This window comes from Mustela lutreola, chromosome 5 (genome assembly GCF_030435805.1).
Source record: "Mustela lutreola isolate mMusLut2 chromosome 5, mMusLut2.pri, whole genome shotgun sequence".
Lineage (NCBI taxonomy): Eukaryota > Metazoa > Chordata > Mammalia > Carnivora > Mustelidae > Mustela > Mustela lutreola.
This window is the reverse complement of record NC_081294.1, coordinates 62121407-62136602: the sequence shown is the minus strand read 5'-3', so window position 1 is coordinate 62136602 and position 15196 is coordinate 62121407. Positions and strand designations below refer to the sequence as shown.

Below are 15196 nucleotides of genomic sequence, written 5' to 3'. Positions count from 1 at the left end.
GGGTGGGGCCTCTGCCTTTGACTCAGGTTATGATCTCAGGGCCCTGGAATCGAGCCCCACATTGGGCTCTCTGCTCGGCAGGGAACCTGCTTCCCCCTGTCTCTCTCTCTGCCTGCCTCTCTGCCTACTTGTGATCTCTGATTGTCAAATAAATAAGTAAACAAATAAATCTTTAAAGAAAAAAAAATCTATCAGCAGAGCTGGGGGGAATACAGTTCTCCAAGGATTTGACAGTTACCAGATCACTGAGGGCTTGGTTTCCTCATCTGTAAACTGGAAATTCTTCACAAGGACAATTCGAAGTTTGATGAGCTGGCTGTTGAAATGGTGCCTGGCCCCCATGGTGAGCATCAGATCATGTTAACAATTATTCCCACCTCAGCCGAGCCGGCTGCTTTCACTAACAGCTTCTCTTTCACCCGCAGGTCACCTTGAGGCCACGTGACTGGACCCCACCTTTCCCACCACAGAGACTCAACAGTTGTTCATGTTCTGCCATTACTTTGCTGGCTTACATATATATATTTTTTCCAGACATTTAGAGCGAGTTGCTAACATCATGACCTTTCCCTGCTAAATTCTTCAGCATGCATCTTTTAAGAACAAGATACGTTCCTAAGCAACCACCAAAATTAATGAGTCCATAATATCATCTAACAACCAGCCCCTGGTCAAATTTCCCTTGTCTCAGCAGAAGGTGCAGTCAAATTCTGAATTTTTTTTAAAAAATATTTTATTTATTTATTTGTCAGAGAGAGAGAGAGCACAAGCAGGGGGAATGGCAGGTAGAAGGAGAAGGAGCCCGATGCAGGGCTCAGTCCCAGGACGCTGGGATCATGACCTGAGCCCAAGTCAGATGCTTAGCTGACTGAGCCACTCAGGCATCCCACAAATTTTGGATTTTTGCCAATCTGATGGGTTAGTGTCTCAGTGTAGTTATAATGTTCTTGCCTCTTTTTTATATTTTTTTAAGATTTTATTTATTTATTTATTTGACAGAGAGAGAGAGAGATAGATAGATCACAAGTAGGGAGCCTGATGTGGGGCTTGATCCCAGGACCCTGGAATCATGACCCGAGCCGAAGGCAGACACTTAATGACTGAGCCACCCAGGCACCCCTTTCATCTCTACTTCTAATCACTCCTTATATATTGGTGAAATTACCCTTTGTCTTTAAGTTATAGATATTGTCTCCCCTTTGTATATCTTAAAGCTTTGCTTATGGTGGTTTGTTTTCTCCATGAAAATCTTTTTTAAAATTTTGCTTTAAATTTATATGGTTGAATTCATCAAATTTTCCCCTTATTGTTTCTGAATTTTGACTCCTAAATTGAAAGGCTTTCCTCACTCCTGGGTTATAAAGGGATCCCTTCACGTTTTCACCCAGAAGTTGTGAGGTTTCATTTTAAAAATCTGAATCTCAGGGCACTTGGGTGGCTCAGTCGGTTAAGCGTCTTTGGCTCAGGTTGTGATCCCATAGTCCTAGGATTGGGCCCTGCTTTGAGCTCCCTGCATAGTGGGGAGTCTGCTTCTCCCTCTCCTTCTGCCCCTCCCCCCCATGCCCTCATGCTCTCTCTCATGAATAAATGAAAAATATTTTAAAAATAAAAATAAAAATTCTAAATCTTTGGTCTATTTGGTACTTAGGATTTGGTGAGGTATGGGCCCACTTTTACCTTTTTTTCAAAATGGTTATTCAGTTGTCCTGGGATCACTTATTTAAATGTCCACAATTTGAGATGCCGTCTTGGTCATACATCAAACTTCCATACACAGGCAAATTTCTGGATTTTTCCATTCTGTTCCATTGCTCTGTCTGGCTATGCATGTTCCTAACTATACTATTTAAACTGCAGAGACTTTATGGCATTTAAAAATACCAAGTAGTGGGGCACCTGGGTGGCTCAGTGGGTTAAAGCCTCTGCCTTAGGCTCAGGTCATGATCCCAAGGTCCTGGGATCGAGCCCCGCATCAGGCTCTCTGCTCAGTGGGGAGCCTGCTTCCTCCTCTCTCTCTGCCTGCCTCTCTGCCTACTTGTGATCTGTCTGTCAAATAAATAAATAAAAATCTTAAAAAAAAAAATACCGAGTAGGGCTTACCCCCACCCCACTGCCCTTCTTTTTTAGTTTTTCTGGCTATTCTTGATGGTGTATTATTTCATATCAACTCCAGAATGAACTTGCTTAACTGCAGGAAAAAAAAAAAAAAACTTCAGTATTTTCATGAAGGTCATGTGAAATGGATATATATATCTGGGCCAAATGGATATGGTTATGGTATTGATTGAGATATGATCTGATTCAAGAACATGTTATTATCAGGGGGCTCCTTTGGGGTAACAGGCTCTTAATAGGTTGAATTGTGTCTCTCCCAAAAGATATACCGAAGTCCTAACCCTTAGTACCTTAGAATGTCACCTTATTTGGAAATAGAGTCTTTACAGAGGTAATTAAGTTAAAATGAGGTCATTAGGTTAGGCCCTAATCCAATATGACTGGTGTCACTATATGAAGGGGAAATTTGGACACAGACATGAGCCCCGGGAGAACACTGCGTGAACATGAAGGTAGAGGTCAAGGCGAGGGGCCAGCAAGCCACTGGCAACCAGAACAGGGGCATGGGACAGATTCTCCCTCATGGCCCTCAAAAGACACCAACCACTCCTATACCTTGGTTTCACACCTCTGGCCTCCAGCATTGTGAGACAAATTTGTTTTTTAAGTCCACCTGCCTAGTTGTGCTTTGTTAAGCACCCCTTGCTGTCTACTACAGGCCCTTTGGAGGATCACTTAGGCCAGAAGTGAGTAGTCCAGCCACAACTTCAGGACATGGGGAAGCATTTGTGTGCTTTCCTATCCTTTACCCCAAGCAAGCCCAGCCTGCCTGAAGTTGGATGATTGAACCAATGAATGCATTGGAAAGCTGGAGGTGTGACTTCACTCTCAATGGATGGCCAAACCCATTGAGGTCAAAGCCAATGAATGAGTCATCTGTGAAATGTGGCTCAGTGAGTCAGGGAGGGCCAGGCAGAAAGCCCAAGTTTGGGGGATATTTTCTTTTCCCTTTCCTTTGGAACTTAGAATTGGCCCCCCTAAAAGCCATTAACCCTAGAAATAAACTGAAATAGTGTAACACACCACCCTCAAGACACACCCACTCTGTGCTAGGGAAAGATAAGGACAAAGTACTTAGAAAACAGAGAATGAATATGAGGCAGTCAGCTGTGCCACTGCTTCCTGTGTGCCTTTGGATGTCCTAGTTAACTTCTCTGGGCCGGGGTTCCTCTATTTCTTCCCCTGGGGGTGATAGTGGTACCTGTCTGACAGGGTGAGTGTCACAGCCATACAAGGAAATGAATATAAAGCACCTGGTAAAGGGCCAGGCTCAGTGCAAGTGCTCAACAGAGATGGGCAATGATTAATAATAAGAACTGCCCCTAGCGGTGCCTGGACACTCAGTGGGTTAAGCCTCTGCCTTCGGCTCAGGTCATGATCTCAGGGTCTTGGGATGGAGCCCTGGCATCAGGCTCTCTGCTCAGCGAGGAGTCTGCTTCTCCCTCTCTCTCTCCCTGCCTCTCTGCCTACTCGTGATCTCTCTCTGACAAATAAATTAAAAAAAAAAAAAAAAAAAGAACTGCCCCTAAGTAATATACCCACAAAGGCAAAACCTTGATCCACAATTTTTGAGTCTTCACCTATGACTTTGAACACGCTGCAGATCACTCTTAACCCCTTCTTCCTTAGGGAAGTTTGGAATAGACCTGCCATGATCTCATTTGCTCCCTCTACCATTAATTAGTGTTTTCTAATTATAGAAAGGAAATTGTCAATTCATGCTGGTCTAAAAGAAATTAACTAACAACAGAAAGGTGGCGTTTCTCACCATGGCGTCAGTTCCCCTGGTTGCCCGGGGCGTGGCTCGGGGCTATGTTGGCAAGCTGTGTCCTTGGTTTGGGGACAAGCCTATCTGAGTCATGGAGGCCCTGCTACTTCCTGGTTCCTCTCCTGGGCTCATCTTCATGTGTTTGTTCAACAAACCTGCTTTGCCAGGGACCAAGACGGGCAAGAAGCCACATTCCATCTCCCAAGCTATTGGGAGAGACAGAAATGGTCAGCCATGGAGATGGTTCACACAAGATACTGGGGCTTCATCTGGTCCTACAGCAAATCTGAGAGTCAGTCTCTTGAGGTTATTGCTGTCCCATTTTACAAGCAAGGAAACTGAGGCTCCTTGGGGAAAGCGGTCAATAATTAAAGCGCAACTCTCAGAGACATTTCATCCAAACATTTCTATTCTACGTCAGTCCTTCTGTCTCCGTGTAGACGTCCTCTCCTTTGGGCATCTTTCCCTCATAAGCTTCTCCTAGCTGAGTAGGGGTCCTTTTTTTGGCCTCCCCAATCTGTACCCTGACACTTAGCACCTGAGTTGTACTCATTTATTAAGAAGCATGTCCCCCTGTCAAAGCTCATTAATCGAATGGCTGCAGTGTTTTAATTCCTGCCTATCTCAAACCTTTTACTGTACTGCATTTTACTGGACATAAGAGGTCAGCAATTCTAAGACCCCCTCACTAATTTATGTGCCATTAAGAAGGAAAGCCTGGGTGGCTCAGTGGGTTAAAGTCTCTGCCTTTGGCTCAGGTAATGGTCTCAGGGTCCTGGGTTAGAGCCCTTGCATCGGGCTCTCTGCTCAGCAGGGAGCCTGCTTCCTCCTCTGTGCCTGCCTCTCTGACTACTGTAACCTCTATCAAATAAATAAATAAATAAATCTTAAAAAAAAAAAAGGAAGGAAAAAAAAAAAGAAGGAAAAATGCTACCAATTAACTATGTCAATTAACTATGATATGCCTCTGACTTGTAAGTCACATTCCACTTTGAGGAAAGTTAAAATATTTTTAAAAAGGGCCTTAGTCTCAATAAAATTTATTATAAAAACAATTACTGCTTTTATTTTTATTTATTTTTTTAGAGAGGGGGAGAGAGAGAGAGAGAGAGAGGCAGAGGTCAGAGGGCAGAGGGCGAGGGAAAATCTTCAGCAGGCTCCACGCCCAGTGTAGAACCTGATCCCACGACCCTGAGATCATGACCTGAGTGGAAATACTGAGTCGGATGCTCAACTCACTGAGCCACCCATGCGCCCCAACAATTACGGCTTTTAAATACATCCTAGGGGAAGAAGAGTTTATAAATACCCACATATTAATAATAACAAAGTTTACTAAACACGCTGTGCCAGGCATTGTTCTAAAGTGCTCTTCATTCATGATCTCATATCAGAGGTTGGCAAACGTTTCCTGTAAAAGGCCAGAGGTAAATATTTTAGGCATCTTGAGCCATAAAGTGTCTCAACTACTCACCTCTCATTGTAGTGTGAAAGCAGCCACAGGGGATATGTAAACCAACAGGTGTGGGTATGCTCCAATAAAACTTTGTTGACAGACACCAGAATTTGAATTTTATGCAACTTTCTTGTGTCACAGAATAGTATTCTTCTTTTGATTTTTTTTCCACAACCACTGGACATGTAAAAAACCATTCTTAGCTTGTGGGTGGTACCAAAAGAGTGAGTGGGCTCGATTGGGGTCAGGAGCTGTAGTTCACTGACCCGTGTCCCATATGTTCTTCATACTGGCCCTATAAGATGCTATTATTATCCTCCTTTTTCACATGAGGAAACTGAGTCTTTGAGAGGTAAAGTGACTTTCCCAAGGACACACAGCTGATGAGTGGTTAAGCTGGGAGTCTAAGTCAAACAGTCTAACTCTATAACTTGTCTTTTACAAGTTACCCTAAATAGAGTGAATATGATTTACCCTAAATATGCTCGCCTTCTAGTATTTTTTTAACTTTTTTCCCCCTGATTACAACAGTTCCACTTTCATGTTGAAAAATTCAAACCATATGGAGTTTTAAGGAAGAAAATGAAAGTAACTCCACCCCCTGGAGATGAATGTTACAGTTTTTGAACACCAGCTCTTACAATGCTGACTAGACCCAGAATGTTCTGAACACTGTGTGACTTTGGATAGGTTGCCTAACCTTTCTGAGCTCCCGTCGCTCAGATGAGAGGGTTGACTCAGATGGTGCGGCTCCCTAGCCCCTCTCAGGCCTGCCTCTGGGTATGTGTTTGTAAGGATTGTGCAACAGCAGCTGTTCTGCTCTAACTGCTTGGGTGTGGAGAGTAGAGTTGCCCCTTGCCAGCCCCTCAAGTGGTCCCCGCCTCTGCCTCACCCAAATCCCAAACACAGAGTGAATTCAGACAGCAGGGACACCAGAGCAGGATTTGGGGGTCCTACGAGGTTCAGGGTCCCTCCAGGGCCAGTGCCAGGGACCCTTCTGCCCAGTGAGCAGAGCTCCAGGCAAGCAGGAAGTCAGGGGCTTCTGCCAGCACTGCCTAGGATGGGACACACAGGCAGAGGCCTTAACAAACTGAGGTTCCTACAGCAGGAGGCCTGGGCCCTGCTCCATCTCAGTTGGACAGGGCCAGGCATTGGATCTGTGTCTGAGGATTACCAGCTGTGTGACCTTGGGCACATTCCCTCTCTAAGCCTGTTTCCCTGCCTGAAAAATGGGCTAACAACCACTTCACAATTCTTTTTTTTTTTTAAGATTTTATTTATTTGACAGAGAGAGAGAGCAAACAAGCGCATCCACAAGCACAGGGAGCAGCAGGGGGAGAGAGAGAGAAACAGGCTCTCCACTGAGCAGAGAACCCGATGCAGGGCTTGATCCCAGAACCCTGAGACCATGACCGGAGTAGCCACTTCATGGAGTGAGCTCCCCAAGTGCCCAACACTGAGTTCTTTAGATTATACTATAAGGCAGATGGCACAGAGGAGAAGCTTAATAAATGACCATTTCTGACCCCCTCTCTTCATTGATTTTTCGACAGTATGCTTTTAAAATGTTCTTCCACCATGCCACAGATTACCAACCTACTATACGCCATGGCTGCATCCAAGGTCATAGGGTGTGGAGGTCCAAAGATGAGAAAAACAGTACTTGCCCTCAAGTAACTCAGGGAGGGTAAGCTAAAGATCAAAGAGACTTTTACACAATCAGAATGTTTGGACAAAGTCCTCCAGGACCCAAGGGCAGGAGAAGTTGGAGAAACCAGGGAAGGCTTCATGGAGATGCCACTTTGGCTGGGTCTCGGGGGATGGAGAAAGATATTGCTGAGCCCCCAAGGGACAGCATCATGTGAGCAAAGGTGTGGGGTTGGGAACACAGAACAATAAGAGAGCCAATGACTGTAACAGGGGGCTGGGCTGAATGGATGTCTGCGGCCAGGGATGGTGGGCTTTGGGTTTGGTAGGAAAGGTGGAGTCATGGAAGGTACAGAGCAAAGGCAGGAGCTGTCCCACAGCACAGTCCAAGTCCTGTGGGTTCTGAAAGAGAACAGGGCAGGCAGGAGCCAGCTCCTCCTGAGAGCACCCGTTCTGGGTATGACCCACTCGGGCCCTTTCTCACATATGGTTCTACTTAGTTCTAGATGGATAGTATTCCTGGTTTACATATGGGGAAACCAAAGCTCACATGCTAAGCGGCTTGCCCACACTCACAGGGGACAGTGAGCTGAGGTAACCTGTGAGAGGTTCTCCTGCTCTGGGAACCCAGCACAGACCCCCAAATCCATTCTGAGGGCAGGAGTTGGACAGAGCTTGTAGGATAATGCCATCCCTGGCTCCCTTGAGTCCCCCCACAGTCCCGGGGCACTTGTCATTACTGCTGTCACAGGAAGGAGGGAGTGGAGATGCAGCAAGGGGAAGTGAACTATTCAAGGCCATACATTGAGGGTGCGGAGTCCAGGCCTTCTGTGTTCAAACCCTTCCCACTACTCCCACCCCCAACTGCCTCTAGGTTAATTTCTAAGCCGTCTAAAACTGGAAAGAGCCCAGATCAGAAAGACCCAATTCCCTCCCAAGTCAACATCCACTGATTTCACATTCCTTCATGGCCCTGTACCTGCCAGGCCCACAACTCCAGCCCCACTACCATCACCAGAGAACAGATTATGTTGACCGTCTCTCTGACTCAATCTTCAGCCAGCAGCAGTCTCCCCACTGTCTAGGCCGGGGTCTTTAGCCATACCATTACCACTGCCGACCCCCTACCCCAAACCAGAGCCATGGTGTTGGCTGGTCTCAAGGAGGGACCTTTTCCTGAACTGGGCCTCTGACCCAACCACACATACCAGTGTTCTGTGGGGACCTTCTCCCCAGGTTCTGATGCCAAACAGTAGCATGATGCTAGAAGAACAGCTTGCTGGGAGGGGGGAAACAGGAGATTTAGTGAGTCATAATGGGAAGGGGTAGGATAAGGCCTGGGTTCCTTACCCTTACCATCTCTCACTTGGGCCTCAAACCATCCATGGAGTAGGCAGTTGTAAACCCATTCTACAGTTGTGGGCTTAGAGGCTTGGTAGGGAAAGAGACGAGCCTAGGATTACCCAGAAATAAAATAACAGCATGGGGGGTCAAACTATGCTCTTTCCAGAAAAGGATAAAGAGGAAAAACCCACAGAGCTCAGCAGATACCCGACTCTGAGGCCAGACTGTGCTACCACCAGTATAATGGCTGTATAAAAAGGGTTTTTTCTTTTTTTTTTTTTTAATATGGGTGGGAGAAGATATAATGAAAGCTCTTGGTTGAAAAAAAAATGGGGCAGATAAAGTTGGTATGCTGTGAAAAGTCAGCAGCTGTAACATTTTATGATTCAATGCAAAAAATATGTTGAGTTCCTCAGCTCAATAAGTAGTATAAACAAAGAAATTTTTTCTCTTTTTGGAAAGATATAGGGGTTGCCATTATCTGAGGACCTCTTTTGCTGTCCTCAATGTTCATCTAAAGGTTGAAAATGTCCTTTAAGTAAACGCACTCAACCCGGAAATTTTCTAGAACGTAGGCAGAAAGTTTGAGCATGTGTGAACACAGAAGCTAAACAAGGCAAATGCAGAAGTTGTCCCAGTGATACAGTCCACAGATCAACGACACAGGGTCCTTGAAATCCCCATCCCATCCCCCCCCTCAGCGGGAGAGGGGAAGAAACCGCAGAATGTTCTCGACTCAGCACCCTGGCCAGGTGGCGCAATATTTATGTTTGTGTACCTAGCACCTCGGCGCCGCCCTCCCTGCCCAGGGGGCCGTCACTCCGCTCGGGTGGCCGCATGGGCTCTGCCCAAACGTTCGTCCTCAACTCCTGAAGCGCCGTAGTACTGGATTTCGAATTTAGCCCACATAGACGGTGAGAGTCGGCGTGGGGATCGAAACCCCGAGTTTAGGGCATAGTGGGCGCCCGGAGTACATACAGAGAGCGGTCTCAAGCGAGAACGTGGCCAGAAACGTGTCCGGTGACCCCTGGAGGGCAGTGTCGAGCCACGCTGGGGGCGGCGGCGGCGGGGGGGGGGGGGGGAATCACCTCCCCAAATGCAGAACTCCGCAATCCACCAGGGCACCTTATGACCCCATACTTGCCATTTCAGCCCCCTTACCCACCTTTCTTGGCTCAAAGCCCTCTAGGAACGACGTGATTAGAAATAATTCCCCACAGTGGGGCTTCGATTGGAAGGTATTTTACTTGTTTAAACGTATTATTTTCTTAAGTGACAGGAGGACAAGGCTGGGAAATGGGAAAACAATCCCCTAAACTTCACGCGACTCACCCCGGTTGTCCTTAGTAAGAACATATTCATGGACAAACATTACATTTTCCTCCAACCCCCATTTCAGATTCCTCTCTGTCCCCCACTCCCAGCATTGTGATACTGGGCGAGTAAATCGCTTCTCCTGGGGGAACCCGAGTTTTCCGCGCGTACTGGTGACGAGGAAATGAGCGAAACGGACACACTTGTATGCAAAGGCGCAGGAAGCCCCTTGCCGCCGGCTGCGGCAGCAGAGGGGCGCGGGGAGGGGTACTGAGGAGGGGGAGGAGCGGAGAGGCCACTGGCCGGCTGCCCGCTATCCCAGCCGCTCGGATTCCAGAGGTCAGCGTTTGGCTGGCAGCGCGCCCGCCACCTCTCCTCCCCCCGGGTCCGGAGAGCTGCGCAGGCCGGATCCCCGGGGACGCGCCAGGCGCAGGCCGGACTGCCGGACTGGGGCCCGAGCCAGCAAGCAGCCAGCGGATCCCGCTCCGAGGCCGATGACGTCTTCCTCTTTGGCTCCGCCGGCGCCAAGCCGGGCAGGGCGGGTGACGTCACCATACGGTCACGTGATAACCATTCAAACAAACAACTCCCCTCCCCCGGCGCGCCCGCTTCTCCCCGCCCCTCCCCGCCCCGCCGAGAGGCAGCATATAAACCGGTTCCTCGCGGGCCGAGCTCGCTGTGAAGGACGCCGGGCTGTGATAGGTGTGGCTGGGGCTGGAGGGGCAGTCGGGGGAGCAGCAAAGAAGCCTAGGCGGCCGAGAGCCCCGCGCGACGCCTCCCGCACTCAGTCTAAGCGTAGTTTGGGGTTCGGCGCAGGGAGAACTAGGGTCGAGCTTTTCCTCCAAAGCCGCTGCCCTACCCCTGGCTTCCGAGGACAAAAGAGCACCGCGAACAGGCACGCTGGGGGCGCTAGGGCCGGCCATGGTCATGGAAGTGGGCTCCCTGGACGCCGGAGGCCTGCGGACGCTGCTTCGGGAGCGCGCCGCGCAGTGCCTACTGCTGGACTGCCGCTCCTTCTTCGCTTTCAACGCCGGCCACATCGCCGGGTCGGTCAACGTGCGCTTCAGCACCATCGTGCGGCGCCGAGCCAAGGGCGCCATGGGTCTGGAGCACATCGTGCCCAACGCCGAACTGCGGGGCCGCCTCCTGGCGGGCGCCTACCACGCCGTGGTGCTGCTGGACGAGCGCAGCGCCGCCCTGGACGGCGCCAAGAGAGACGGCACCTTGGCCTTGGCCGCCGGCGCGCTCTGCCGAGAGGCGCGCGCCGCACAAGTCTTCTTCCTCAAAGGTAGGCCCTCGGGGAAGTTCTGGAGCTGCACGCCCCCACCCCAGCCACGCCGCCTTGCCGCGGGACCCCTGGCCCTCGGCCCCTTCGGGCTACCCCACCTGGAGCGCGTGGGCGCCCGAGCCCTATTCCGGGGACTTGTCTTTGGCTTTGTTTGGCTTTAAGAACAAAGACTTTGCCTGGGCCTCTCCGGGGTAAACTTCAGCCCTGGTTGGCACGGGGTTGGTTAGATGAAGGTACCCTGTCCCCGACGATACTAATGGAAACAAGTATGTCTCTTTGTCTTCCCAGGAGGATATGAAGCTTTTTCAGCCTCCTACCCGGAGCTGTGCAGCAAACAGTCGACCCCCATGGGGCTCAGCCTTCCCCTGAGTACCAGCGTCCCTGACAGCGCTGAATCAGGGTGCAGTTCTTGCAGCACCCCGCTCTATGATCAGGTTAGTAGGGGGCCTGTGCTGAGGGTTGGGGCAAAGGCCTGGAAGAGCAGTACTAGTGAGAATATCCAAAGTAACCTTTAAGTTTTTAAGGAGGGGCACACAGGGCTACTAATTTATCCCACAGTTAAGGGGTCTGATGGAGGGGAGGCTAATTGCTGACACCACAGAAATGAAATAGGCAAATGGGTTTAGTCCCCTATTTATTTATACTCTAACAATAGTGCTAAACATACCCGGTATCTACAAATGACTTTTCTAGCAGGGAGTTTTTGTGGGTGTGGGCGCCAGCATTGACTTTGAGCAAAGCTTGACAAGTGTTGGATATTTCTGGATTTCAGGGTGGCCCAGTGGAGATCCTGCCCTTTCTGTACCTGGGCAGTGCCTATCATGCTTCCCGAAAAGACATGCTGGATGCCTTGGGCATCACTGCCTTGATCAATGTCTCAGCCAATTGTCCCAACCATTTTGAGGGTCACTACCAGTACAAGAGCATCCCTGTGGAAGACAACCACAAGGCGGACATCAGCTCCTGGTTCAACGAGGCTATTGACTTCATAGGTAAATGGACAGACAGATGCCTGGGATTTCTGCCTTGCTCCCCCCATTTTAGTCACCATGCCCAACTCTATGGCAAGGAATTGAATGACATTCGCCTGAGCCTTTCTCCATACATTAACTGTCAGTCTGGTGTGGGCAACATCCCTGCAAAATAGGGATTTGATGTCCTATTCAACAAATTAGCAAACGGAGGCTCAGAAAGTTGAATTGACTTAACTAACTTATCTAACTTCGTGGAGATGCCTGGTCTTGGTTTAAATCCCTTGCTGTTCTCTGCACAATGCCCACGTTGCCTCCGCAGAGCACTGTTTGATGGCATGAGGTGATGTTGCCATTCTCTGGATAGGACACACCCGTTTCTTAGGCACCTGCTGCCTGGGGTTGGGGTTGTTCCCCCGAGCTCTGGAGTAACTGGCCACCCTTTGTTTTCCAGACTCCATCAAGAATGCTGGAGGAAGGGTGTTTGTCCACTGCCAGGCAGGCATTTCCCGGTCAGCTACCATCTGCCTTGCTTACCTCATGAGGACTAACCGAGTCAAGCTGGATGAGGCCTTTGAGTTTGTGAAGCAGAGGAGAAGCATCATTTCCCCCAACTTCAGCTTCATGGGCCAGCTGCTGCAGTTTGAGTCCCAGGTCCTGGCCCCACACTGCTCAGCAGAGGCCGGGAGCCCCGCCATGGCTGTGCTGGACCGCGGCACCTCCACCACCACTGTCTTCAACTTCCCTGTCTCCATCCCTGTCCACTCCACGAACAGTGCATTGAGCTACCTTCAGAGCCCCATTACGACCTCTCCCAGCTGCTGAAAGTCCACGGGAGGTAGCCTCCACAACTCACTGGGACTCTCGGCTCCTTGAGGAGAAATGCAATAACTCTGGGGAGGGTGCTTGTGAGGGCTGGTCCTTATTTATTTAATTTCACCCCGAGTTCCACTGGGTTCCTAAGCAGTCATAGTGATGACGTTGCATCAAGATGTTTGCTGAACTCAGCACGTTCGGGACCAATATATATAGTGGGTACATCAAGTCCCTCTGACAAAATGGGGCAGAAGAGAAAGGACTCCATGTAAGAGCGGGTTTCTTTTTGCTTGCTCCTGTTTTTTTGTAGGAACTCTTCATGCTTGACATACCTACCAGTATTATCATTCCTGATGACACATACCTATGAGAATATACCTTATTTATTTTTGTGGAGGTGGTCTGCCTTCACAAATGTCAGTGTCTACTCCTAGAAGAACCAAATACCTCAATTTTTGTGTTTGAGTACTGTAATATCCTGTAAATACACCCTAAGCAGGTCTGTGTTCAGCACTGATGGAAAGCACCAGTGTTGGTTTTTTTTTTTTTTCAGTTGCCAGCAGTTGTATGTTTGATTATTTATGAACTGAAATAATATATTTCTTCTTTTAAGAAGACATTTTGTTACATAAGGATGACTTTTTTTATACAACAGAATAAATTATGGCATTTCTATTGAAATCTCAATGGTTTTATTTCTTGGGCAGTCCCAACTAATCCCTCTCCCATGAGTGAACCAGAACCTGGACAAGAGCCTCACAGATGTGTGTCTTGGGATCTGGTGATGGCTGGGTTCAAGGGAGGTAGAAAAGTGTCATCTATCATGGAAAGCCAGGTGTCACAGCTGACCTCTTGAGTATCAGATCCAAGTGTCCCCGTATTTCTACCATGTTACACAGGGAACCCAAGTGTTCCCAGAGCCAAAAGGAATGACCATTTGCTTGGGTTGCCTTTTTAAAATACTCTACCCAGGGTAATATAAAAATCCACCCTCTTTCCTGAACTGTGCTAGAATACCAGACATAAACGTGTTCCTGCTATGTGTAAGGTAGTGCGTGCTAACTGCTCCCCAAATAACTCAGCAGGACCCTTTTGCAGACAGAGATGCTGAGACCCAGCATAAGTGGCAGTTGGGGGAATCAGGGCCTCCATCTGTTTTGTTCCCTAATTCTGTGTGGCTTACACTTTATCACTCCTCTCATGTGCCCTTTTTCTTTTTTTGTTTCTTTTTTTTTTTTTTTTTTTGCCTTTGAAAAGACCTTTATGAAAAGAATACGAAGCACTATGAGCAAATACAACACAATGAATCACCTGAAACTCCCACCCCTCACCTGACCATTAAAGCTTTGGAATACATCCATGCTAGCATCTTTATATACATACACATACACGCGCACGCACACACACACACACACATACACATACACATACTGAATTTTCGGTAGCTGCCTCCAGGTCACTTGCTGGTCTGATTTCATAATTCGTTGAAGATAGACAATCAAATCTGATTTGCTCTAGGGCAAGATTCTAGATTTTTACTCTTGTGGAACAGGCCAAAACAGAGAAGGTGTAATTGACTACCACCCATAATCCAGTCTATAATGTTGAATTAAATAGTAGTGAAGCTCTTGGGTTCCTGGCCCCTTAGCTCTGGTCCCTACTCGTTCACCCCCCCCAACATGTTTCTGGACATAGTGATTTAGGAAGCCGAAAAGGAAACCTCTTCTCCAGTAATGACCTGAACAGTGGTCCTGGTCCAGCCATAGTCATTTAAGGCCTTGACACACAATCAGTGACCTTGACCTTTCCCCACTGGTTCACCATCTGCCACTTGACTCTCATGGCCTGAAAGATCCCTGTGTTCTGAGTTCTAAGAACTTAGCCTGAGCTGGCAAGCTCATTTCCTTGGCTGGGCTTTCAACTGCAAGTGTGTTCACGCCTTTCAAAACAAACCGTACCCAGTGTTTTTATCAAACCCTAGAAATTTACTATGGCGAATATCTCCTTTCGTGGAAACATACCAGCAACTTCAGGTCCGCGGCAGATGCCGTGGCTGACTTCCCCGTGGGCTCAGGCCATCACTTTCTGCTTGGCAGGCACCGGCTGAACCAAAATTAATCTCCAGTGTGATCCACGCAGTGGAAAAATACAGCGGATGCCTAAGGGAGCCGCCAGTGAAAACAATTCACTCACTTCTCCCAGTGCAAGTTGCTCTACTCCCACCACCTCAGGAGAGCAGGGGTGATAACCCTCTTCATGTATCTGATTCCTTGTCTTTGGGCCCTCTGGAGCATGTCACTTTGGGCCTGATACTACTTTTCTTGGCGGGGGTGGGGGGTGGGGGTGGGGAGTACCTTATGATGAGGAAAAAGATGCTCAAACTATTTTTTTGGTAATTTTCATTAACATACAATGTATTAATTTGTTTCAGGGGTACAGGTCTGTGCACCATCAGTCTTACACAATTCACAGGACTC

The 15196-nt window shown here is 48.5% G+C and overlaps 1 protein-coding gene across 1 annotated transcript; it reads left to right on the top strand.

The window, feature by feature from the left end:
• The first annotated feature begins 10297 nt into the window (after positions 1-10297).
• DUSP1 (dual specificity phosphatase 1) lies at positions 10298-13394 on the top strand. Its single transcript, XM_059174317.1, has 4 exons — positions 10298-10932; positions 11221-11366; positions 11705-11924; positions 12358-13394. The coding sequence occupies exons 1-4, from the start codon at positions 10566-10568 to the stop codon at positions 12726-12728; spliced, it is 1104 nt and encodes a 367-aa protein (XP_059030300.1). The 5' UTR covers positions 10298-10565; the 3' UTR covers positions 12729-13394.
• Positions 13395-15196: the final 1802 nt, after the last annotated feature.